The 27,790-nt window shown below is 38.2% G+C and overlaps 1 protein-coding gene and 1 long non-coding RNA gene across 3 annotated transcripts in view; one reads left to right on the top strand and one right to left on the bottom strand.

The window, feature by feature from the left end:
- PDGFC (platelet derived growth factor C) overlaps window positions 1-27,790 on the top strand; it is a 101,516-nt gene that overhangs the window by 52,089 nt on the left and 21,637 nt on the right. Inside the window, exons 2-3 of the mRNA XM_083457529.1 lie at window positions 4,540-4,735; window positions 23,598-23,778. Coding sequence (XP_083313655.1) covers window positions 4,540-4,735; window positions 23,598-23,778 — 377 coding nt within the window. The remainder of the gene's footprint in view (window positions 1-4,539; window positions 4,736-23,597; window positions 23,779-27,790) is intronic.
- Window positions 1,503-18,016, bottom strand: LOC310685445. Of its 2 annotated transcripts, none has more exons than XR_014515267.1 (3): window positions 17,830-18,016; window positions 3,894-4,110; window positions 1,503-1,692 (listed from the first exon to the last, which is right to left on the bottom strand). It is a non-coding gene; the product is annotated as an uncharacterized lncRNA (long non-coding RNA). The 2 variants fall into 2 exon arrangements; XR_014515268.1 differs by lacking the exon at window positions 1,503-1,692 and adding an exon at window positions 1,991-2,779.

Below are 27,790 nucleotides of genomic sequence, written 5' to 3'. Positions count from 1 at the left end.
AGGCCTGTTCTTTCTGAAATAAATGGTGCCTAAGGGGGAAGAGACCTACTTTGAGATTGACATGACTATACTTGCCCAGTTAAGGTTTTCAGCTTTTGTTTACGATAGCAAGGCTTATCTAATTCTGTTACCTGACATGATTTTAGTTTTCTTTGCTTGGTTATGGAGCCAATGTGTAATAGTGCTTTAAAGAAATTCCAAAGTGGTTTCAGTGATATATGCTGTACCTACAAAAGTTCCCTTGTCACTTGTTCTGAAAATAAAAGCTGCTATTTGAATGGAAAGTAGGTTTTCTTTCAGTCTAGTAACCAGTAGAAATGGCACCACTGCATTTCCCCCCTCCATCTCAGGATTTATATTGGCATAATATATCTGCCTTTCAAATATTTCATTCCTTTCTTACCAGTATAATTTTATGCATGCTCGTTTAAAGTAAGGCCCACTGTTTTCAGCGGGGCTTATTGTCAGAGAAGTATGCATAAGATTGCATCATTAATCTTCAGTGTATCTCAAACTGAGTAATATTATTTGTATAGCTAGCTCTGTATTGTCCACACTGACTGCTAGTGACTCTCTAGGGTTTCAGACCCGGAGCTGCTGGTGATTGGACTTGTGACCTTCTGCATGCAAATCAGATGTGCCACCACTGCTCTAAGGCCCTTCCCCAAGCATACTTGGTGCTCACAAGTGTGTTGTGTTTGTCTGCTTGTTTACCAGTATATACACGTACAGGACAAGTGTTGAAATGCCGAAACCAGACACCTTAATTACATTAAAATAGGTCACTAAGATATCTGCTAGAACTCTAAGGATCATTTTTACAGGGTTGTCATATTTTGAAGAGCAAAAAAGAGGGCACATTTGCCGTTCTACTTTTAACAATGGATCACTATGATGACTCTCATTTTACATACCCATGAAAAAGAGGACATGTCCTGGAAAAAGAGGACATATGGCAACCCTAATTTTTTGTGCTGCTTTCAGGTTGAGAGGTGTTTTCTACCTAAAGAATCGGTTTTCTCAGCATGCACACAGATGGCCTTAAGCTAAACAACTAAAATAATATTGCCTATGAAGCAAAAACAGAGTACAAGGAGGAGATTCTTAATTTAGGTACCTCATTTGCTTTGTACCTGTCAAATTTGTCAAACATTTCTTCAGAAGATATTTAAGCTAATATTTCCACATTAAATACTGGCTCCAATTGCAATAGAATAACAGATTATATGAGCATTCTGGAAAACTCTTGATGGATTTGTGTTTACCTGTGTCTCAGACTTGTTCCTAATGGAATTGATGATGACATGCTGAACAACACACTTAATACCAGCTTTGCGCTACAATCCTGAAGTAATTTATTTCCACAGGGGCCTTAGTGGTTTATTTTCTTTTTCATATATCCACACTACTTCAGTGAAACTGAGGTTGGATCACACATGCAAATATGATCTGTTATTTATTTATTTAATTTCTATTTATTTACTAAGAACTTATATGCCCCCTTCACCAAAAGACCACAAAGTTGGATTACAACATAATAAACAGCAAAGGGCAGAACACAAGAACTTAAAAAAACAAAACAAAAACATTTTAGTAGAGCTCATAATAAAAGCAGCAGCATCAAACTATCCATAAATTACTCAGTCACAGTTTCCTTCTTCCAGCAGTCTGCTGGAAGACATGAATCTTCACCTGGTGCCAAAACAAAACAAAACAATGATGTGGCTAGGTACACCACAGTAGGGAGAACATTCCATAGAACTAGAACCACCACTAAAAAGGGCACCTATACTTTTCATCCTACTCAAGGGCCCTTAGTTGGGCTTCTCCACAGACCTTAAGGCATGGGGGAGGTTGGTACCAGAGCTCTAAGCATCAATGTAAGCATCTTCAATAGGCACAGAAAAATGGCAACCAGTGAAATTCTGTTAAAATGGAACTTGTATGTGTTTTGTCTAACTCCCATAACCCATAACTCCCATAATCTGTGGCCCCCACATTTTGCCCTAGTTGTAATTATACCAGAGTATCTTAAAGGGAAACCTTGCGTTGGCTTACTCAACACAATGAATTGCTGCTCACTGAGCTTTCTTTCTAAAGGCTCCTTCACATGTGGATGTAAATTCATCACTATTTGATGGCATGCCTGTATGAACAGGACCTTGATACTACTTAGGTTAACCAAGGATATATATGCAATAGTGACAGGTGAACTGCCCCAGGATCAGTTGAGATTGACACGAGTAATTACAACTAAAAGCAGAGAATGCTTAGGAAGAAGTTCTCATTTTCATTGAGACTTGTAAATTGGTTTTATAGTTGATGAGCCCCTATATTATCTTTAACTGGTGATGGTTGTTCATACAGGAGGGTGGTGTTCATGTGTGCATGTCTCCCTCTTTCCTTCTTCCTGGCACCTAGAGTCCTGTAAGAAAACATTCCTGGCACCAGAAGGTCTAGGAAGTGTAGCTTTTCCAGGGTACATGGCGTACGCAGAGGAGTTTTTCCTCTTTCCGTGCACACATTATTACAGGAGTTGCTTCAAAGCAGCTACAAGGTGGGGGAAATAATTCTTGTATTGGAGTCCACTTGGAGGCTTAGTATCTTTTCATTGCATTAGTTACCAAGTCTGTATTCTGAGCCAAGGAATTACAAAACTCAGCAGCATTCTTAATTTGCATCAGACAATTTTCATATGATGTGTTCCAAGAAATATTGCAGGTAGTTTGTGCAGGGGTCAACAAATCCTATATGCCTTTTCTCAATTAATGTTTCATTTCTGGAAAAATTAATACTAAATTAGTACTTAATACAGAAACAAGTTTAGCTTTATTAGTTTTCCTGAGTTTCACTTTAAGGTTTTAGCATTACTAATATACTTAAGTTGCATATAATCCTCTGTAAATGTGTTCAATGCCATACAAGTTCTAATGGTCAGGCTACACTCCTCACAATTATTTCTGATAACCCCAGATGGTTTCAAAACACCCAGATGTGTATTACCTGTGATGACAAGCCTGACCTATTATTCTATCATCCTGGATCAAGTTGTGGCCCGGGGCTAATTCACAGCCATAAGTATGCCATCAAAGCTATTGTAAGACTGTTCAATCATTGAGCTGGCAAAAGATGAATTTGATGCTGCATTTTTCTGACCAAGAGGTAAAGTAGCTCCTTGGATTTCTGACCTAGGAATGACTGCCTTTTTGTTATAGATTATCTGTAACCAAGTAACATAAATATGCTGACATGTTATGTCAGCTGAGGCAGATATATGAATCAGTAGAGATGTTGCTTTTTATTTCTCTCAGTGTAATTTTATGCTTCATGTTAACTAAAAAAATAAAATAATGAAAGGTAAGTAAAACTTTGCATTCTGGTATTGTCAAGTAGGAGTACGATAACCCTTTTTGAGAGAGTGCTGTGGTTAGAGATTGGAGGTTGACAATGTTATAACTAAATGCCAGAGTTAAGAATTCTTAAATTGACTATTCCTGATACCAATAACCACTGAAACAAATAATTACCGTTCCTGACACCAAGTATCACTGGATCAGCTCAGATGTAACAACCCCATTCTGTCTGATATATCTTGTTGGCCAGGAAGAAGCTATGTATCTGATCCTGATTTCATATCCTAAGGAACCCTAACATTATTGTGTCTTGCTGTGTAGGTCATACATAGGAAATTAAAATAGCTGTAGTATCATGGCCACAGACCAGGAATCCTCAGGTGCAAAGTCCAACAATTAAGGCAGCTGGAGATGGATCCATTCCCTAATCTGTCCCATGTAGAGCTGTGATAAGAAAGGATACCACTGAGACACCACTGAGACAACTTGCATGTTCTGTCTCAGCTGCAAGATCACTAACCGTGGTCCTGAAACCCTTACCTGGGTCTCTCTCCAAAGTGCTGATCCTGCTTTGCCTCACCACCCTGACTGCCTGGATCCTTAGGACTGTTGACCTTCTTGCTGCTTTGGCCATCACCCATCTGTAGTGGTGGGCATCTCCATGGAACAGAACAGCAGGTTGACATGGAAACAAATGTTCTCTCAAATAACCCAAATAACCTAAATTGCTTAGAATTTCTTCATACTACTAAATTATCTGAGTAGAGACAGAAAACATAATTTATTTGATGATCAGCACTGTTATCTGAATATTATAGTTTCTTTACCATGTAAATATTAGTATTTGCATTTATGTTTTCGGTAATATATCCCCATCTTTTAAGAAACAAAGGGAGAAGTTTTCTATTTCTGTCTATTTTATACATGGTAATGCCATCTTTAATTCTAAAAACAGTGGGACTTGTTCTGAGCATCCAGGAGAAATTTGGACTTAATTCTCAAGCAGCATCTTAAACCTATTTTGAAAGTGGGAAATTGATATGGTTTGGTGTCTACAAGTGAAAAGAAAAATTCAAAATCCCATTAAGTGCATCTAAAGTAGTTTTCTGGATCATCTTGTTCAGTGTATTCTTCATTTTACAAATCATTGATGCTTCTATTTTTTGTGTATTTCTTTTTGTTATAGGAGTACAAGAACCACAACATGAGAAGATTATTACAGTGTCTGCTAATGGAAGTATTCACAGCCCAAAGTTCCCATATACTTATCCCCGTAACACAGTACTGGTGTGGCGATTAGTAGCAGTTGAGGAGAATGTGTTGATACAGCTCACTTTTGATGAAAGGTTTGGGCTTGAGGACCCAGAAGATGACATATGCAAGTAAGTTACTATTGCTGAGTTCATATAAGCCTATTAGAAGTGGTGATGGATGGCGTACTACAAACTTTGCCCTCAACAATGGTCTGCCATTTCAAATTTTTAATTAGACCTCTGCACCCTGCATAGCGTCTACAAACCTTTATGTATATAAACCCAGGGCCATATTTCTTTTTTAAAAACCCAACACAATAATATCTGTTGGTATTTGTGGGTAACTTTCGATTCTACAGAGCATTGATATAACCTTCACAGTGGGGTTAAAATTGCTTACGTATACAATTATCATTTCTTGCAGAACGTGTGAAGTCAAAGAGTTAAATATGTTGTTAAGTACTTTGGGGAATAACCTGATTATTCAGCAGACCCACTGGTTTAATGAGATTACTCATCAGTGTTATTTCAGATAGCTGTGTACCATTAAAATTAAATTATTGCTGAGGAAATGATTAACACCTTTGAAAAAGTTCTGTAGTGCATCACATTACACAGTAGATACATAAAACCTCTGAATAGTTAAAAATTTAGATAACTGGAAGAGTGACTGAGATATAATTCAAATGACTGTGTGCTACAGACACAATGAATTCACGCCATCCATATTTTCAGATTATCCCTGATGCGAGAAAATGGGTTCTCCTGTATTGTTTACACACCTGCTTATAAGTAAATCTATAAATTGCTAAATGCCCTTTGGTGAAATATCCACAGCTTGTATATGAAAGAGACTTGCAACTGGGTGCAATTCTAAAAGAATTATATACATATCAATTCCATTTATATCAAGGTTACTAAATCATGCACCACCTTTAATGGATTTGTGCATATTGTACCTGAATCATTTAAACAGAAAAGGATGCAGATAAATATGGGTTAGTGTTTTCTTTCTTTCACGTACACTGTCTTAGGTTTAAATTAGTAAACCAGTGGTTAGGACTGAAATACGCTGTACAAATGCACTGCAATCGAAGACTCTGCATGCCTAATGTAATGGGGGAAAAGCTTAAAAATAATAGTAATCTGATTACACCTTTAATTCTCCACCCTGAAAGTCAGTCACTGCTCATATTTACAATGTGCATAAGCATAAAAACAGAGGGTACTGAGGCCCCTTGTGAGAGAAGGCATCTGTTTCATAGGGTAAGCACCTTATGAATAATTTGACAGTTTGCAGCTGGAGTTATGGGCTGCACTTATATAGATCTGGCATAATTCAAAATCCATTTAACATTGGTAGTACATATCATGAATTCATCTCAAAGGACACCTGTGCACAAAATCTCCACCCTAATACTGCACAGAAAAATTGGGAGGACCATTTCACTTAATTTTGGGGGAGAGGGGTATAATTCAACAGTTTCTTGTGAATGGGGCCCACTGTTTTTTCTTTCTTTCTTCCTTAGAAGTGTTCTTTCTTTTTTATTTAAGCGTCTTCTTTTTCTGTTGTGCTTCTGCTGCAAGTGACAGTAATAGCAACTGGGTTAGCAGTCTAACTGCCATTTTGCATTCACTGCTATGCCGCAAACCTCGATTTTGTTCTGGAGGCATTGCTTGTGAGTTGATGGGACATAATGTGGTGGCCACACATACACAGATGGTGCAGAATATCAAGTGAAAATTCTGCAAAATGGTCTTCTTGCTCCACTTCATTTCTGCATCATTCATTAGCTAGCTAGGGTGGAAAAAGTAGTCATTAATGCTTCCTTTCCCAATCAAATTGCAAAAGTGTGTTCTCATAATAGGGTAGGCCAGAAAAGGAGTGGAAAAACTGAAAGAAGGACAAATATAGATGCCCTTGATAGATCAGAAGTGGTTTATTCATTTTATTTACATTTATAGTCCACATTTACTCTAATGAGTTCAAAGTGCTCTTTATCTTCACAACAATCATAATTAAACTCTGAGCTGTTGACGAGCCCAAGATCACACAGTGAGCCTCTCGTTTGAGTGGACATTTCAACCTGGGGGTCCCCATTGGCTGCCCACGGCAGCATTCCCATATGCTTCTTGGAATTTAGTGAAAATATATTCCTATCAACTGTGAGTGAAAGTTCTTGGTTAATATAAAAATTATATAGGTTCTTGATCACTTGTCACCATGAGTCAAGATGGGCTTGAAGCAGGTGCACAGCACTTCTTTCTTCCGACTGAGCCACATTCAGTAAGACACAGAGCACACGATAGTCAAGGAAATTATTTCAGACTTTGAGTCTAGGAAAATTCCCCTCTTTGATGCTACTTCAAAGAGTGTTTTGTGGTCCTTAGCCAATTTTTGTAAAGACATGTAATAAAACCAAAGTTGGAAGATTGGTCCAGTGAATGACATCAGTATCCACAATAATATCTTTGATGTCTGTACAGTATGGAAGATTCCATTTTATTAAGTTTTTTCCCCTTTTTAAAATTTAAAATGCTGATAAACCTCTCCCATAGATTACGTTGGTCACTTTATAGAAGCACAATATAAAATCAGTCATATTGTAGTCACTGTAATCATCACATTCTTTTTGTAGGCTTGAATTTTCCCCTTCTAGTTCCAGGAGCATGCCTGAAACTCATTCATCGCAGTATTCACTGTCTTCAGTTTTCTTTTTCCGTAACTCTCCATGTGAGGAAAATGAGACTGAATGCAATTAAAAGTACAAGATATTTGGACAATTGACTAAGAAAAACATAATATATTTTGGAATTGATTATTGATTTGTGTGTTCCACTGAAAACAAGTGATACCTGGAAAAGATAACCTCAGCGAAAGAAATATGTTAGAATCATTGGGTAACCGAATCAATATATAGGAGAAGATGGCTGATAGAAAATGATGCAGGTGGACTGGCTTATAAAGGTTTTTCTACCAGTAAAAAGAGAGAGAGAGAGAGAGAGTTTAGCTTGTTTAACAATAGTACAAGCAGTGCTTTTTTCCACTATAAAAATAGGTGCCGGTATTCACCATGAAGTTGTTACAGTACGTACCACACTTTTTAACAACAAAAAAGAGGTGCCAGTACTGCATACCCTTGAGTACCCGCTCAAAAAAAATCACTGAGCACAAGGAATAAGTTCAATGTCTGGAGGTCAAGTGAATGGCTAGCAGCTAAGAGTAGTATTGGAGTAGACCAGTGGCTCAAATGCTCTGTGCCTTATGCTTATTTTGCTTGTGCAATGTTGCATTCAGCACTACTGCACTGGCCGTTGCAATAACGGTGCATGTTGTCTGATGGTTTTGCCTGTTTGCCCAGCAGAGGATGCCATTGCAGCTACCAGAGCTATATAATAATGGGGTCTAAGATGTGTAGAGAGTCTTGACTTTTAAAAAATGAGAAATTGCAGCATAAAGGAAATTAGAAAGCACTAATGTAGAAAATTCAGATGATGGAAAAGAGCTGCAGGAAAAATATTTGCATTGAGCATTCTGAATAACCTGTCGTTGGGAAAGAGAGAGCCATTTATTCCTGTTTCTGGCAGTCATGAAATGGTCATTTTAGAAATTACGTCACCTTATTACCAATTCATTTTAATAATTGGTTTATAAAATGACCAAGAGTGCTTCTGGAGCTGCTTCTCATCCTTGAATAGTGACACAAATATTTCAGACAGAAACAATAGCAACTACGTTACTTTCCTTTGAAGTATGCACTTACACAGTGGAAAGTTATTTGCTTAGCTATGGAGTTCATTGAATGAGTACTATGGAGTTGTGAGTTATGATAAACATAATAAATAGACTAAACATTGGGATATCTGAGGGCCCACTGTAGCAAAGGATTATAAAAAACATATGAGCTAAGCCTTTCATGCTGAATACATCAGTGTATATCTGAGAATCTTAACAAGATCTTAAATTGGAAAGCCAGAGTTCTCTCTTCTTGTTGACTGAGCAAAGTTAGTAACCCCTATCTATTATTTCCCACCTATTTTCCAGGGTGTGGCATCTTTTACATGCTTGTGAGACACAGCTTTCTGGAGTCCCTCTTAAGTTATCTCTCTTACGGTTGCACCACAAGCAGGAATAAGGAAGGATGAGGTAGATGGAGTCTACTTGGTGTTTTGCTAAGTATAAGCCATCTCAACCTCTGAGCGGTGCGAGACACCAGGGGTTCCAGGCACTTACATAGGGAATGTGTTTCATTTGGAATCAGATGCAGTGGAGACTGTGGTATCTTTATGATATATGGTTTATTTACACATATTTACAACCTTTACAGTGGAGGGATTCACAGCATTAACACCACAAGTGGTTCTTGCTTCTCCCATAGCCACAGCCTTCAAACAGGAATCAGGCATGGTTCTGTCTCCCAGCTGCACAGCCTGCTGCCTGCCAGCTGACCTTCTAGCTCACACAACTCAGCTCTGGCTTTGGCTTTCTAAGTACCAGGTGGTTGAGGGAGGTGGGCCCACTGTGGCACAGACCCACTTAACAACCCATACTTAGGCCATTACCTTACCAGGAAGCTAGTCTGGCTATTGCAGGAATCAAATCTGTAGGAATTCAGGAATTAGAAGAGGCCAAAGCATATAGCCTACTCCCCCCCCCCCCAAATCCACTCTTAACAATTTGTTAGGAGGCATTCGTCGTTACTGGACAATGAAGTCATATTTGCACCTCCTCTCTGTTACTTAAGAAAAATGGCTGTAAAGGAAAAGCCTTTGGTGAGCTACGTCATCAAGCTTTTTGAAAGTCTTCAGTAAAGGTAAAGGACCCCTGACAGTTAAGTTCAGTCGCAAATGACTCTGGGGTTGCAGCGCTCATCTTGCTTAATTGGCCAAGGGAGCTAATGTTTGTCCGCAGACAGTTTTTCCAGGTCATGTGGCCAGCATGACTAAGCCGCTTCTGGCGAAACCAAAGCAGTGCACAGAAATGCCGTTTACCTTCCCGCTGGAGTGGTACCCATTTATCTACTTGCACTTGATGTGCTTTTGAACTGCTAGGTTGGCAGGCGCAGGGACCGAGCAACAGGAGCTCACCCTGTCGCGGGGATTCGAGCTGCCGACCTTCTGATCAGCAATCCCTAGGCACAGTGGTTTAGGCCACAGCGCCACCCATGTCCCTTAAGTATGCAATATCAACTGGATAATCTCTCTATATATGCTTGTTTATACTCTCAAATAATTTTAATAGGTTAATAAGATAGGACTTACCCTTGCAGGAGGCATCCTAGCTGTGCTGCAGCAAGACCGGTTATTCTACGTGCTTCAGAATTCTATTATTTTCCCTGAACAGATGTTAAGCCAACCAACTTGGGATTTCCTGGCTCACCCTTAGATCAGTTTTTTTAATTAAAAAAATGGTATTGCATTAGCTACTTTCCTGTCCTGAGATATGGAGACTGATTTTAGGGACAATTTTTTTTTTGGGGGGGGGGGAATGTATCTCCAGACTGTCAATATTCATGCACATACAAAAACTTTAGATTTAAACAATTAAGGTGGATGCAAGCACTGTTACCATAGCACAACAAACCCATTTTAAAAAAAGAGAAGACTTTGGGCAGTTTAGAAAGTGAAAGTGAAATGCATTGAAACAGATGAATAACCAGAAAACATGTAAACGCACCACAAGCACATCAGGATGAATTCTCATTGTCATACTACTGCCCTGTAGAAAAAAATAAAAAAAAATCAGGAGAAATGTTCAGTAAAAACCATAGTGAGTTGAACCCCTATGTTAGCTTTGTGCAAGAAAATCAGGGTGAAAGCAGAATAAACAGTTCATGTGCAGCAGCCCTTAGAAGTACAGAAAGTTCAAATTTGACAACTATCTTTAAGAACTCTTGGGTGCTATCTGGACCCAGTGATTTGTTATTTTTTATAATTTGTCTCTCATCATCATTATTTGCCTCAGTTCCTCAAATCCCTTCTTGAGAAAGTTAAGTTGGGCTTCTGCAATCTCTGATTTCTCCCGTAGCACCCTTTTTTGTTTCCTGTATTTTGAAGGAGTAGATCCATGATTGGCTTTTCTAGGGAGGAATATTCAGCACAACACTATTATAATCATTCCATCGGTGCAAGCACTAGGGCTGGGTGATATATTGATATATCATCCAAAACTGGTTTGAAGTACATATCGTAATATTGGTTTCATGATTTTTGACCTGGCAATATATTGCATATCATAGTGTGTGTGTGTGTGTGTGTGTGTACATGTTTAGTTGAATCCCAAGTGCTTCTGTTTTTCTAAGCCAATCCTCTGGATTGGGAAATTCAGGTTTCTTGATCGAAATTGTACATCCCTACCAGACCTACAACTCTCCATTGCTGTGAATAAATAATCCCAGTAAAACTATCAAACCCATATGCTGTGGTAGCCTTTTCAACTATGGGCTCCGTTGCCTACATCTCATCTGTGGCAACTGCTGTATGTCCCAGGTGTGTAGGTGAAGAGCTAATTACACATCTGATAAAATGTATAAAAGTCATAATAGGAGATGCTCATAGCCAAGAGTGATGAAGGCGAATATTCTTTGCCTGAAGAAAAGATTAAGTGTTAACATACTGCCAGCTTTCAGTTACTGAAAAGGATTCCAGAGAGTGAGTGCCTTTATCCATGGATAAAAGAAAATAAAGCAATGATATTTAGAGTGCAGGATGTAGACATATATTAAGGATTAAAGAATGTGTCCTGATTACAATAGTAGTTTAGTAATACAATAAGATGCTCAAGGAGATTATTCACTTCTTTGAAGATTCCCAAAAAGTTAGGAAGGTATTTCTCAATGTATCCTGTCATGGGTCTCTGTTTGATTGTCTCCTAGACCCATCCAGCTCTAATTCTTTAATTTTGATTTTTATCTGGATTTTTAAAATGGAAAAAGGGCTGTTTCGTGTATTATATTCTCCATATGAAGTCTGCCAAAAACTGCTTTCATGTGGCAGTGCTCCATGTAGGGTTATAACATTTATTAGCCACTTACAGCATATGCTGTCTTGATTGATGTTTTATACCAGCAGCTACCAAGACATTTTATTAGATTTAGGGACCAACTATCCTGGGATTTGGAGAATACCATGTGTCTGCTTCGAAGTGGTGGTTCTCCCCCACCCCCTTGTATGATTCTGCTAGTCATATGCAGATAAAAGTAAGATTAGATTTGTATAGTATCTGCAGCAAAGGGTTAGTTTGAAAGCACAACCTAGGAATCAAAGGACAATGTTTTTGGTAGCTTCATATGTATAATACCTGATTAGAATGGATTACGTGAGTGCCAGTCCAATATTTAGATTGAGTTAATTCATCTAATATTTTGTTATATTTAATGAACTCTTCATAGAATGTCCATTTTAATGTGTGGGAATATTTAAACAATAAACTACTGCTTGATTGTAATGAAGCCTCAAAGTGTAGTAAGAGTATTACATATGCCTTTGAGAAATGATTTTCAAAGGATCTCATGTTGGGATTGTCATGAATGAAGTGGCCCTACAATGCCTAGGAAAAGATGAGGGGGTTTATAACCAACTTTCCATATACTGCTTTTTAAAGTTGTTTTTTTAAAAAAATATATAGTTTCAGACAGCCTCCTTCCATGTTGTTAGTGTTTAATCGCTGTATTCTGCTAACCTAGCAGTTCAAAAGCATACCAGTGCAAACAGATAAATAGGTACCACTGTGGCGGGAAGGTAAACGGCATTTCCATGTGCTCTGGCTTCCGTCACGGTGTTCCATTGTGCCAGAAACGGTTTAGTCATGTTGGCCACATGACTTGGAAAGCTGTCTGTGGGCAAACGCCGGCTCCCTCAGCCTGAAGCGACATGAACGCCACACCCGATCGTCACCTTTGACTGGATTTAACCGTCCAGGGGTCCTTTATCTTTTACCTTTACCTAATCAGTGTTCAAATTTCAAAAGAGTCCCTTTGATGTTTTTAGAATCTTCTGGATGAAGATGTTTAGTTTTGGGGTTAGATTTATTTGGTAGGTCCTATGAATCAAGTTGTACACAGAGGTTTCATACTTTGCAAGCTGTGTACCAGGTTTGAAGTGGTAACATACGTATAAAAAGTGGAAGATCATGCAGTTTCCCAAACTTGGATCTCCAGCTGTTTTCCCATCATCCCTGACCATTGGTTCTGCTAGCTAGGGAAGATAGGGGTTGTAGTCCAAAAACAGCTGGAGACTCAAGTTTGGAAACCCTGAGCAGGGCTTTTTTGCATCTGGAACTCCCTGGAACTCAGTTCCATCACCTCTCAGGTGGCCGTGAGTTCGGTACTCCCTGATAGATTGGAGATTGGGATTCTTGGGATTCTTGATGGTGAGCCCTAATGGGGTTCTGGGGAGGACACAGAAAATATTTCCTAAGTATCCAGGCCCCTACCTTTGTCATTAGTTAATTTTTTGTCCAGTCAATTTTGTGCTGATTTGTAATGCAGTCTTGATAACGTAATCAACTTTCCAATCCATAAACAAACAAGCAAAATTAAAAATGTCTATAAACAGAATTGAAACTTAAAGAAAAGATCACTTACATTTTCAGAAAGGTTAATTTTAGAGAAACGTTTTAGTGACCCGCTTACGTCACTGTCAATATTTAAAAGCTTGCTGCTCACAGCTGTGCCTTATTTATTTGAACAACTGTTCTCACAGCCAATGTAAGGTTAGCATCTAGGTCAGCAAGGATTATACTGTGATAGGCTGCAGTTCTGTACTTATTTACCTGAGAGCAAGTCCCTCTGAACGTAATAGGGTTCCCCCCCTTCTTTCTTTTTTTTAAAAATTGTATCCTGCTCTTCACCGTGTGGGTTTGGAAGCAGTGTACTTCTGAGTAGACATGAATAGGATTGTACTGTTAGTGTTTTATTTTTTTTTACAGTATCTGCAGGATCTCTATCTGCAGATCTGGTTTGGATAATGTTTTATATTTCTTAAAACACATCACTCGGGTGTTCTCTGTTGAACAGCCCATTCAAATGAAGTAAACTAGTTTTCAGTATCAAAATATTTTGCTAAATGAACCTAATCCAAACTGTATTGCTTCTAAAATTGTTTCATGTTACTTTTGCTGACTTTGTTTTTAATAGGGTTATTTTCCCTTTGAAATGACTGGTGCACTCTCAGATCTTGTTTCTGTCAAGAGGATTCTGGGGAAAATTAATGTTGATAGAGCATTTTCCTTCTTGGTTACTAAAAGTAGCATGAGTGCAGCAAAGGGACAAAAACCCACACTCTATTCTGGGTTATGTATTTTAGTTGTACCCTGCAAACCTGAACACGTAGGTCTGTAACCAAGAATTCAGGTGAATTCATAAATGGTGAAGAAAAGAGTTAAAAGCAAGCAGTTTCAAAGAAAGAGCCATAATAAAAGCACACTATGTATGGGCTCTAGGGACGCGGGTGGCGCTGTGGGTAAAACCTCAGCGCCTAGGACTTGCCGATCATATGGTCGGTGGTTCGAATCCCCGCGGCGGGGTGAGCTCCCGGCGTTCGGTCCCAGCTCCTGCCCACCTAGCAGTTCGAAAGCACTCTTAAGTGCAAGTAGATAAATACGTACCGCTTTATAGCGGGAAGGTAAACGGCGTTTCTGTGTGCTGTGCTGGTGCTGGCTCGCCACAGCAGCTTCGTCATGCTGGCCACATGACCCGGAAGTGTCTCCGGACAGCGCTGGCCCCTGGCCTCTTAAGTGAGATGGGCGCACAACCCTAGAGTTGGACACGACTGGCCCGTACGGGCAGGGGTACCTTTACCTTTACCTATGTATGGGCTCTAGGCACAATTTATGCACATATTGGGCACTATATATTCATTATCGTATAAATATCCTACCAATAGCAGATTTACCTCTAAAAGTAAGTTTGTTCTGCTGTTTAATTAGCATAAACAGCAGGCACCTAGTCCTAGAGACAGTTGTTTCCTGTCCCATTCCCAGGTCCCCCCCTTACTTTTCATTTCTTACAAACACTTCTCTTTTTTCCAATATTCAGCACTGCTTATCTAGTTGAATAGAACTATCATTGCTGTCTTCTTAATATAGTGACTATACTGGGGCAGGACTAGAATAATTTGGATGCTAGTAATGATGATCTTTCATAATGAAACATGAAGATATCCTTAACTAAAAGTTAATATGGAGTTGTTTGCTTTTCAGGGCCCCTGTTTGCACTGGAAATTTCCCCCATATGAATGTCTTTTAAAGGTTTATTTAATATGTGTCTGCATGGCATAAAGCCAGGAACTAGTTTAGTCATAAAAAAAAGTTCCAGTCTGGAATGTTAAATTTTGCACCAAATATTACGATATATTCAACATCAGATTTCAATAACAGCCTTCCCCCCAACCTGGTGCTTTCTGGATGTTTTGGGCCCAACTCCCATCAGCCCCAAGTAGCATGGCCAACAGCAGGGATAAATTATAATCCAAAACATTTGGAAGGCATGAGATTGAAGAAGACTAGGCACAATTCTCACTTTGGACATGAAAGTTCTTGGCCTCTGTCAGAAAGATGATGGATTTGACTGTCAGTGTGATTCAGCAGAGCCTTTTTATGCTCTTAACCCCCATTGCACGATTAATTAAATATTGATTTAATATATGGAATGTTTAGGACAGCTTATTTTGTGGTCATTTTCGGTACTTGTGGGTGCAAGAGTACACCATAGGGAGCTAAGAAGATGCAGTGGCATATTAGATTTCTGTGTTATTTTTCCTCTTAAACTCAGGTTAGGTAATCTAAGAAAATAACAGTAGCTAGATTTATTTGATTTTAAAATATTTTCTAAGGCTGCTATGCTACACCGTGCCATGGGGGCAGAATATTGTGTAAATAGAAAATCTGTTCAATAGGGAGTAAGGGTTTGGTGCTGTCGAATCATTTTTATTTTATTTCACAGAGAAGTCTGTATGAATTTATGCACATAATAAAATAATATTTAGAATGTCTAAACTCAAAACATGTCCTTCAGGTTGTCTCTGCATCTGTAAAAGCAAGATGGTGGTGGTGGTGGTTGGATGTTGCTGTTTATGTACCCGGTGCTTTGCAAGGTACATGTTGTTTTACATGGTACAGTGTTCTTGCTCTGAGGGGAATAGAGTCTAAAAGCATATACGTACAAGGAAACTACAGTAAACAGAAGAAAAATATGTGACTTTTTAAATTGACTTTGGCTTAGTTACAATGGAGTTGGGTATACGTGGTTGTTCAAAAGAGTTTCTGGGGTTCAGGGATTTGAAGGAAGTAAGATTTGTGGTTTCTGGGTGGCAGTTCCTTTCCATTAAAGACAGCCATAGAGAGGCAGGATACCTTTAGATGGCTGCTCCCTGGGAGCCAGTGTGGTGTAGTGGTTAAGACTCGTAATCTGGGGAACCGGGTTCGCACCTCCGCTCCTCCTCATGCAGCTGCTGGGTGACCTTGGGCTGGTCACACTTCTCTGAAGTCTTTCAGCCCCACTCACCTCACAGAGTGTTTGTTGTGGGGGAGGAAAGGAAAGGAGAATGTTAGCCGCTTTGAGACTCCTTCGGGTAGTGATAAAGCGGGATATCACATCCAAACTCTTCTTCTCTTCTGAATGGGTGTCTGGGCAGTTTTGGAGCTGATGAGGGCAAAGAAGCTGAACTTTAATTCAGATGAGAGACAGAGGTGTTGTACACTAGCAACCCAGAATAAGGGTGACATTATTGCCCCAAGCTTTCATGGATAGTACCTTTTTGCCTTTGGTGTAATGGAGTGAAGGAATTTGTCATTTGGAGCCGATTCCATCCTCACTATCTGGTACAGTGGTACCTCGGGTTACATACGCTTCAGGTTACAGACTCCACTACCCCAGAAATAGTACCTCGGGTTAAGAACTTTGCTTCAGGATGAGAACAGAAATTGTGCAGCGGTGGCAGCGGGAGGCCCCATTAGCTAAAGTGGTGCTTCAGGTTAAGAACAGTTTCAGGTTAAGAACGAACCTCCAGAACAAATTAAATACGTAACCAGAGGTACCACTGTATTGTATTTATGAATATCCCTCAACTTTAAATAGGTGGGGATAAAGAAACTGTGGCCCTCCATATATTGTTGGACTGCTGCTCTCATAATTCCTAACCAGGCAGTGTTGACTGAGGATGATGGTAGTTTGAATCCAATACCTTGAGGGCCACAGATTCCCTACCCTTCGCCTCAGTTTCCCACTTTCATTCCTTGTTTGTACTGGTGTTGGTCTCTCTCATGGCTTGTTAAGATTTAATCTTCCTTTTAATGCAGTAATGCAGGACATAACTAAAAGCTTCCCAAACCCTAAATCACATTTACCTTATACCTGCCTACTTCCTTGTTCCTGTTTATTGCAGTGCACTTTGATTGCTGGGTCTGCCAAGGATGCTCATCCAAAAGGAATTATTTGCCTCAGGTGACTGGCTAACTGGAAGGCTCTTTAAAAACGGGGGGGGGGAGGGGAGGTAATATTATGATGGTGTCATTGGTATTGAGGGCAATTCTCTACTTGGCAACTAGACAGAAATAACAAATAATACACTAACACTGCACAGATTATTTTTTTAAAAAAAGCTGAAATGTCAAACAGTTGCTTAAGGCTACAATTTTAAGTATATTTACTGGGAAGTAAATTGCTTTGAAATCGGTAGGACTTAATTCTGAGAAAACATGTGGATACAGAGGAGAGGGGGAGTGCAATAATTTAACAGTTGTTGGACCGTGGAAGACTCACTGGTAGGTTAGCAGATTGAAATGGTACAAACCAAGCTCTTTTAATATGAATAGAGAATGTGCTGAAACATTTCAATTTGAGATGACAAAATGAAGTGGAATTTTGAGTTCATATTTGGTGTTACATAATGTATTTACATACTTATGATTGGTTGATAATGAATCACATTCTGAAGGGCAGATTATTTGCATGAATGACTAACATAATAGTTTCTGCTAAATTAGTTTGGGTTTCATTTTAATTTCATTTATACAAAGACAGAGGAAACAAATTACGTGAACTGAGTAAATTAGATATTAAGGCAAATTACCCAGACTTGAACTATGTGAAAGTGAATTTAATTAAGGTAAATTTTATTAGTATGAATCTGATATGAAGTCCTCAGAGATTGTAGATAATGAAGCAGGGTGTTTTTAAAAGATCTGAATATTTGATTTTTAATAGTAAATTGGGATATCTTACCTTTAAAACATCACTGGTGTATAGTAGAGTTAGGAAACTAACTGATTCTAACTGCCATAATTGATGTCACTAGCAAGAAGACCCACCTGACATGTGTCATTTAATTTAATAGTGGGGAACCTGTGGCCCTCCATCTATGCTTGAACTCAACTCCCACCAACTGTAACTAGCTTAGTCAAGGATGATGGGTTTGTTGTTAAGCTTGTTCCTCACTAACCATAAGTTGTAGCTAATGTTTTCTGCTTGGTTACAGCTTATGGTTTAGGAAGTGAATGCTTAACTGCAATCCTGGATCAAACAATGTGCTAAGCTAAACCTTGGTTTGGTTGCTACATTGCACTGAACTAAAAGTACTGGGGAGGAACAAAGCAACTGTGGTGCCTTCTATGCATCCTTTTGGCAACTATTGTAGCCAAGCTGGTGCCAGAGGTAATGCTCTGTTTGGACCACATCAGCGAGGCCTTGTCATCTGAGCAGCCCAGGACCTCCATACACTCTGCCCAGTCTTGCATTTCAGGGAAGTTACTTTGGTGCTGCTAATGCAGCAGTTTGACTTCATCCCCAGAGGTGCACTCCATTATTTCTTGATACAGAGAGATGCCAACAACAACTGCTAAATGATTGGCTCTGTATTTCATTTCATTTCACTTTTAATTTTCATGCTGCCTTTCTATATTACTATATACAAGGCAGTTCTGATAGTACAGTCCTACACAAAGTATAGGTTGGACCATAATGTCTTTTTAGCTAAATATGTCTACTCAGAAGTAAATTCCATTGAAGTCCTAGTGAAGTGTGCCAGGAACAGCAACCTAGATGAAGTAGTTATATGGCCTTTTATTACACCAACTCTGTACTTTGAGGCAGAGTTTTCAAATTATTAAACTGGGATGAACCTAAATATAGTTTCTGTTCTATCTGAACATAGCTTTGGATGTAAACAATTCTATTATATGTGAGTTCCTGTGTTTTATATCCATTAGCTTCTTTTTAAGTTCATAGAAGGTTAATGATACACAATGCGTATTGAACTGCAAGCCAAGGTAAGCAGTCTGTCCCAACAGATTTAACAAATGAAAGCCATGTTTTAAAAAATGAAATAAATAAAATTCAAGGTTGGAGGAAAGTTTATATCTTAGGAAAGTACTTTTAATGGTTCATCATTTGATTTAAGTTTTATGAGACAGAGGAAGGTTCTTGAGAGACATTGAGGCATTTTTGATAATTTTCATGCTATGGAGAAATAGTTTCTTCTCAGGTGATCAGTCAAGCAAACCTATTCCTCGGCAGCAGCAACAAATACAATATAAGAAGCTCTCCTTATATTGTCTCTTTTAGCAGAAGGGGAAATAAAGTGATGAACTTGAAATTATTCTATAGCATAGTAGCAACCTCATACCTAACATTGTTTGGGAATTCTAAGAAACCAAAAAAATCAGTGCAGCTTTGAAAGGTTCGGTCCACCATCTTGATTCAAAATGATATCAAGTTAAATCCAAACATAGACAGAACCTGCTCTTTGAACTCAGGAAAATTCATTCAAAATTTGGCTACAATGCGTTGTGTCTAAATGCATAGTGAACGTACAAAGAAACAACTTTCCGAAATATGTACTAGACAATAACATATATTGATTGATGCACTCAACCCTGCATTCACTATACATTTTCATTATATAAAATAAGCTACAGGATAATGCAATAAAGAATTTACCACTTACTGCTGATTGACAAGTCTCTGTCTCTTGATTACTATGTTTTCTTTGACTACGTCTGTTGTTCTGACCAGTCATATCTAGCTTCTATGCTGTGCTTTAACCAGCATCACAGGGTTTCTGTAAACACCTGAGCACCTTTGCAATTTCACCTGATTCATGATCTTCCACAGCAGCTTAGATTTCAGTCAGCATGTGCAGTACAAGGAGAGTTGTGGTGGACATCTGATTCAGTTGGCAGGCTGTCAAAATACATTTAGCGAATGGGCAAAGTGCCACTTAATACTGTAAATGCATTTTCTTGTGAAATAGACAGTTCATGTCTTACATCATATCATTCAGTGTGTGCAGCACACTAACCACATTGAAGGGCAAAAATCTTGAAAACCTTACTGTGATATTTTTGCCCTTCAGTTGTTACTAAGGACATACATATGGATCAGAGTTTTAGTAAGGTTGTGCAATGTGGGTTTTCTAGGAATTATTCCTTGTCTGCTCCTCCAGTTGAGTCTTGAGGACCAATCAGGCTTGAATGGGTGGAGCTCATGGAAGGGTGCGATGGATACTTGTAGTATCCTAATTTTTGGAGGTGCCAGCTACCACAAGTAAAAGTTTTTTTTCTTTTAATTTTATTTTCATTCTCACTGTTAGTTACAGAGAGCACAACAGTCACTTTAATTTATGTACCACAGAGTTTAAAATAGAAATATTCAGCTGTATGGCTTGGTCATCTGTAGGAATGAGTTAGAGACCTGATTTGGTTTGCATTTAAATACAAATCTACCTGATTCACACTTTCCAAAACAATGAGAATCAAAACACAGCCATTCTTCAAACTTTGTACTTCTCTGAATTTTGCAGTATAGTTCTCCTGCCAAGTAACATGTACTATAAGGTATATGTTAGGGTAAAGTATGCATTAAAGTGCATATAATTGGCAAAAATAGCATGCACTTATTAGAAAACAGTTGCATTTAAGATATTAAAATGTGTAAATTAGGGGGAAATGCACTAAAATACTGATGAACTACTTTCATGAGGAATACACACAAACTCATGATGAAATATTGAGAACTGAACTTAAGTTTGGGAAAATGAGAAACTGAAGGAACCCAAAATTTACAAATTTACCAGGCCATTAAAAACATGATCCCTCCCCCTGCAAAATTCTGCAGTTCATGGTAGTTGTACCCCCAGGATGAAAAACTATCAAGAGTTCAAAAGCAGCTGCTTAGCATGCTTTTGTTTCATTGTTCTTAACTGATGGACACTCTGGGAGGCACTTTTGACAGGGTAGACCCAGTATCTTTTTTAGAGCTTTATTAAGGCAAAACCAGAAGCATAAATGTGCTTAATGGCAAAAAACACTGTGTTTATAATTTTTTAAAAAAACAGACTTGTTTGTAAAATATGAAAGAAAAATAAATCCTTTGTAAGTTCCCAAGAATAAGTCTGAGAAGTAGTCATTATAAGCCACTTAGTTATACATATACTGTATCATGTTGCTGTGAGAAACTCACATTTGATTAGCCAATAAAGCAGGTTTAGTAAATCCTTTAAATGCTGATTTGGACTGTGCAATACAATACCAGTGGGTATATTACAGGGATTACAAAGTCTCTGAAATGATCACCTGGGGACATGTGGGGTTCTCTTGTCAGTGATAGTTCATTTCACTTCGTGTGTCAGGTGTTCTGTCGTATCACTTTTCCATTTCCCTGGACTTTTATTGATTCAATGTGTGTTTGATCTCTACATGCTACTTTGAAAAGCAGATTTGCAATGAATAAAGAACAATAATTTACATGGATAATCAAAAACTATTTTTGCCAGTAGTGTTGTAAGTCAGGCAAAGACTAGCTCGTAAGCCAGTTTTGCATATTTAACAGTTCTCAACTTTTATTTTGCTTGACAATATACTTTGCTATCTTTTCTTATTTGAGTTATTCATGTTTTATGTCCTGTAATCTGTATTGTTGAAATTAATAGTGTTAATAGTATAATGAGAGGCACATTTGTCAGGCATAACATTAATCTATATTTACAATATTTTAGTTAACCACTATTTTCAAATCGATACATTCATTTTCTTGCAATTTTCAAAAGAAAACTTTTGCCAGACATCTGTAATATTTGAAGAAATATTACATTAACTTGCTAGGATTCAGAGTTCTCCTTTGTTCACGTAAAGGGTAGGGGTGATTTCCACCAGCTGTACCCCCTCTTCATAGCTAAAATGATTCCCAAGGATGTTCCAATATTCAGGAGTAGATTTTTGGCATATGTAGAAGGCACAAATGTGAACCCTATTCCATTTGTGGAATAAACGTGAGGACCAAAGCTACTGTGTCCTATGTATATAGGGAACAAAGGTGTGTTTTCAAGTCATTGTACCCCACCTTCTGTAGCCCTCAGAACTACCACTATTTTGAAAACACTGGTGTCGTTTATTAAATCAAAAATAATACTATTTAAAAAATTGAGTTTAAAAGATTTACTAAGTATTTCTGCTTCCTAGAACTCTGGGACGCAGCTCTTGTGCCTTCTTCTCACATTGCATCCTTTGCAAAATGCAAAGGGTGAGAAGGGCAAGTCTCTTGAAATTGCAGGGTGTGAGGCACAACTAATAATTGCTGATTGCTATTGCTCTTCATTCCACGTTAATTGCAATGGAACTAGGAACACAGGAAACTTCTTTATACCAAGCCAGACTATTGTCTATGTAGTCAATTCAGGTGGAGGTATTTCCAGTCCTACTACCTGAGATCCTTTTCCAGGTGGAGTTCTGTAAATTGAGCCTTGGACTTTGAGTATGCAAAGCATCTACTCGAACCATCCCCACATGCTGTGGCAGAATTCCTTTGTCTTATCTAATATTATTCCCAGCCCCATCCGAGTGGACAGGAGAACTGTTCTGCAAGTCTTTCCCCTCTCTTTGGAAGACAGAAAACACAAAAATGGAATCCTCAGTTTAGTTGCATTTGATTTATTCAGAGTTGTTTAAAAACAAAATTACAGCTTTGCTTACTAAGTTTTTAAAAATAACTCAAGGCAGTTTACAAAATACAAATATTAAAACAACCAAGAACAAATCAATTAAAAGAATCTAAGCTACAATCAGCAGAGGAAAAGATAAACTACAAACATAAGCAAAAACAAAACAAAAAAGCAAGAATAAATAACAGGGTAAATATCCATAATGCTAGCCATAACAAAAACAAGGCTAAACTAAAGACAGAAGCAAATTCAGTTTAACAGAGTCACCCAAAAGTGTCAGCATTTCATCTGGTACTAAAACTGTGTAGCAGTTGAGCACAAATCCTGTGGACAGCATTGCACATCTGGAGGATGCACATGTAGCAAGATTTCTAGTGTTGAAAGCAGGGCATGAGGTGACGCAATGAGGTGTCCCAAGCCATCTAAGGCCCTTTAATGGAAACCTGAAACAAGCAGGTAGCTAATGTAGAACAACAACAACAACAAATGGGCTGATGTGCTCTAACCCAACCAAGCAGCTCTAGCCAACGACTTGGCAGCAGAAATGTGTACAAGTTCCAAGTTTATGGGCACTTTTCAGTAGTGGACCCCACAGTAGCTAGGACCGCACAGTAATAAAGCATGGAGGTGATTAAAGCCTGTATGGTGATTAAAGCCAGTGTGGTGTAGTGGTTAAGAGCGGTAGTCTCGTAATCTGGGGAACCAGGTTCGCGTCTCCACTCCTCCACATGCAGCTGCTGGGTGACCTTGGGCCAGTCACACGTCTTTGAAGTCTCTCAGCCCCACTCACCTCACAGAGTGTTTGTTGTGGGGGAGGAAGGGAAAGGAGAATGTTAGCCACTTTGAGACTCCTTTGGTTAGTGATAAAGCGGGATATCAAATCCAAACTCTTCTTTTCTTCTGTATGACTCTGGTGAGATAAGATCCAACTTTCCCAGGAAAATGGAGTAGTGTGTTTTATTGTTAGCTTATGTATTTCTTCTTACGTAATTCTGTTGTATAAAGATTCTATAGAAAGTAAATCACCAAGTAAACAGTGTATATTTTTTCATTGTAGATATGACTTTGTAGAAGTTGAAGAGCCCAGCGATGGCACTATTTTAGGACGGTGGTGCGGCTCCACTACTGTTCCAGGAAAACAGATTTCCAAAGGAAACCAGATCAGAATACGATTCGTTTCTGATGAATATTTTCCTTCTGAACCTGGATTCTGTATCCATTATACTCTCCTCGTACCAGTAAGTATTTCCCGCCCCCTCTTGTATTTCTAGCTCTTAGACTTCCAAGATGTAATGATAAAGAAAAATAATAATAAGTGTAACAATACAACGTTATATGCTGTATAATGTTTCTTGTAATCCGCTTAGAAGTGCTTCTGCCTCAGGAATGGGGCAGAAGCTGGAGTAACTTTACAAGGAGGGACTTGAATGAAAGAACAACAACATTTGAGAACTGCTGTAAAGATAAAATTGTTAAGAACAGAGCAATCAAAAAATGGCAGGAGGAGGGAAAATGAATGGCAGGCAAACTACCTTTTCCTATCCGCCACTGGATTCATGTTAGCAGAGCAAAAAATTAGGTTGTGTGTGTGTGATGCTCTGCAGTCTAGGTTTTTAATTTTTTGAGAGCCAGTTTCACTGAAAGGGTGTAAACTACAGTATCTCCAGCCTGTCATACTATGCTCCCCATTCCAGGGAGAGCTATGAATCTTTCTCTAGGCATGGCTGTGGAACACATCCTCTTTGTTCTCTCCACCCTGTCCAAAGTCAGACCTCCAACAGTCGAGGGGAACTGGTGGTGGACCTTTCTATAGCTTCACATAGCAGGCATCTTACACTGGATCTCTGTTTCAGAGGGCAGACCCATCTCTCTCTGAGAGGATCTGATGGATCCTATGGCCTCTGGGATATGCACCCCACACAGGAACCGCAGAATTATGATTAAAGAGAGCTGAAGTGTGTTTGAAACATTTTTTTCATTTTAAATTTTTACAAACATTTTAGACAAAAGGAACAAAATTATTTCAAATTTAATTTGACTTTCCTCCTCTCCCTTCAGCGTTTATTTATTTCACATCTTTTTATTGCTGCATATCCAATTCAAATATATTTATACATTTTCCTTTATCCCCTTAATTATTCTTTACTGCACATGTTTATATAAATCCTGCTAATGTTTTAATTTGTTTACAATATGTCCTTAAATAATCAATAAGCTTTCCCCATTCTATTTTTAAAAGTCTTCTTGATTTCTTATTCTTCCAGTGAGTTTTGCCATTTCTGCATATTCCATTAATTTTAGTTGCCAATCTTCCTTAGTCGGAACTGTTTCTTCCTTCCATCTTTGGACATAAATCATTTGAGCAGCTGTGGTAGCATACATAAACAATCTCTCTCCCCCCCCCCCACCGGCTGTTCAATAGGTACATCCCCACCCATTATACCTAAAAGAAAAGTTTTCTCACAAAATGAATCTTTAACATTTTCTTCAACTCATTATAAAGTGTTTGAAACATATTTTGTGGTGGGTGTGTAAAAAAGTTAAAGAGTACTGGGAAATGATTTATGATGAGATGAAAAAAATGTTTAAAATAACTTCCCCAAAAAGCCCAGAGGCATTCTTGTTAGGATTAGTTCAGTCAGAAGTTCCCAAGTGTTAGAAAAACTTATTTATGTATGCAACAATAGTAGCTCTAGTTTTGTTAGCCCAAAAATGGAAAGTGAGGGAGGTCCCTTGTAAGGAGGACTGGCCACTTAAGATGATAGAATATACAGAACTAGCAGGTCTAATGTACAGAATAAGAGAGCAAGAAGAACATGTATTTAAAGAGGAGTGGGAATCTTTTGTTGAGTATGTGGACAACAACTGTACACAGTTGAAAATGCTGGCAGCATTAAGATAAATCTTACTGTTTAATTAATATTTGAGTGTTGTAGAATTGGAGAATTGACTAAAATGGTTATATTAAAATATGCAGGTGTAATAGACAAACAAAATGAACCGTGGAAGGGGAATGAGGGAAGTCATTGAATATATGGTATCATGTAAAATGTTTATTTTGAAATGTTAAACTGAAGTCAATAACATATTTTTTTTTAAAAAAGAAACATATTTTAATGAATTGTCCCTAACTGGTAAAACATCACTTCCTGCTTAAATTCTTGAAGATGAAAAGACAGAATAGATTGAGAGAAAATAGACTAAAGACAAACTAAGAAAAATGAAATTGAACAGTGTGCATTTTTATTTGTTATTGGAGACCACACACAGTGAAAAGAACATCTACCACCACTTTCAGAACTGGAATGTGTGGGTTTTTTTAAAAAAGAAAAGTATCTGCTATAATATTTTTAATTTTAGTAAACTGTTCTTGAAGAACAACTTCTAAGTCCATTAAGCATCTGAAGGATAATTGGTAAATCAGCCAACTTAGTGCAGACAAAAGGAAAATGAGCAGAGCAGAGGTCACTAAATTTTGGTCATTATTTTGCAACAATATTTCACTGCTTTCTCCTCTAAGCATTTACACTTATACGGAAACCCACCCGATCTAGTAACATTGACATTAATAATAATATTGTGAATAAATGAAAAATAGAAACATTTTGTTTTCTACCACAAGATCATCCTAGCATTTCATTGGTTATGCATTCCTGAAAACATCACTTCGAATATGAAGGTCTTTGGAAACAGTATTTTATATATTGACAAAAAATATGGTGACATATCACTCATCATTTTAAGTCTTGGGGTACATAATAGCATTAGTGTACATAGGTTCCCAGTAAAGGAAGTGACTTGCCAAAAAATTACGTTAAGAAAGTCTAGCCCAAGTCTCTTCGATACTGATATGATTTACATAGCAACAGTGTGCTATGTAAACAGACGTGATAAAAAATTCCAATTTGGGTCTGGGTAATATTCCTTCTAGTGACTTGTTTAGTTTAAATTATGTCAGTTACAAGCTTGGCATAGAACACCCAGTGTAGTAAAGTCTATTGTTACTTGGGTGGGGGGGGAGTGGGTGAATGGGACACTTGATGCCTGAAGTGCCATTAAGGAATGCATGACTGATTGCCAAAGGAGTTATTAATTATTCGGGGCACTGAGAACAAAGCAGCTCCAGTTGAAGCTGAAGTTGGGGGGCGGCTAGATCCCCCCCCCCAGTCTATCTTGGCACCTGGTAGTATGTCATTTGTCATTCAAGATCATGCCAAATTTTCTTTACAAGAAACTCACTTTACCCCTCTTGCATGGAAGCTGAGATGGAAGATGGAAATCCAAGAAGCTTCTGAATGACCACCCTAGTTTGAAATGTATTTTCTGAAATGTTTTGAGCTTTGTATATGTACCAGACATTCACTTAGAAAGATAGCAATTTGCGCTGGGTTGTTATTATTGGCTTAAGAAACATTTCTCAGCCTGAGGCAACAGGAGCTGTAGTTTAATGCAGATATTCAGTATAAAGCTAATTAGTCACTCCTTACTACTAGAACTTAAGGCAGTGGAACTGTCTTCTTTCTAAAAAGAAAATATTTGCCTTAAAGATATACACTTCTTCATTAAACAACTTTTATTTGCATTTTTATCAGTTTATATGCCATATGCCATTGCGAATTCTTTGTGAATTCATGTGATTTGCCAAGTCCAATAAACACAGACATGGTATATGCATTTTCCTCATGTTTTTTAAAAAGTTGATTAGATGTATCAGTCTGATATTATATAATATTTCTAGTCCAATTCACACACACACGGCTATTACCCAAGGGCAAAAGCTCTAATTAGTGCCGAAGGGAGCATCCCTTTCCATGACTAATAATAAACAAGGAAGGAATAAATTTGTTGGGATTATGGTTCACAAGCAAAGTGTTAAACCATCCCTCACTACTGTAATCCTAATGAAAATTGGGGGATGGGCTACTAGGAATTTTAAAAAGCATCCCTGATGTACTTTAGAGTTATGTGTTCAGTGCTCTGAGAGCAGGGATGTAAGCATAATAGAACATGTTAAATATTTGTTAAAATGGCTCTGAACATGGATATTTTTTATGTAGCTCTTGCAGACTTGTCTATGAAAATAGATTAATATTTCATAACATGTTTTTATATCACATTATAGATATTTCTTCTTATGGAACACTAGGGTGTTTTGAAAAAGCAAAAAAAGTGTTTAAACTCCAAGGAGATGTCTCAGCCAAGAATGTCTCTTCTGTTTGTTTCAGTAATTCCCTGATTATTCTTCATGAA

This window comes from Podarcis tiliguerta, assembly GCF_965153285.1.
Source record: "Podarcis tiliguerta genome assembly, chromosome: 9".
NCBI classification, from domain to species: Eukaryota; Metazoa; Chordata; class Lepidosauria; order Squamata; family Lacertidae; genus Podarcis; species Podarcis tiliguerta.
Note: the sequence above shows the minus strand (reverse complement) of the source record. Positions and strands in the feature narration are given on the sequence as shown.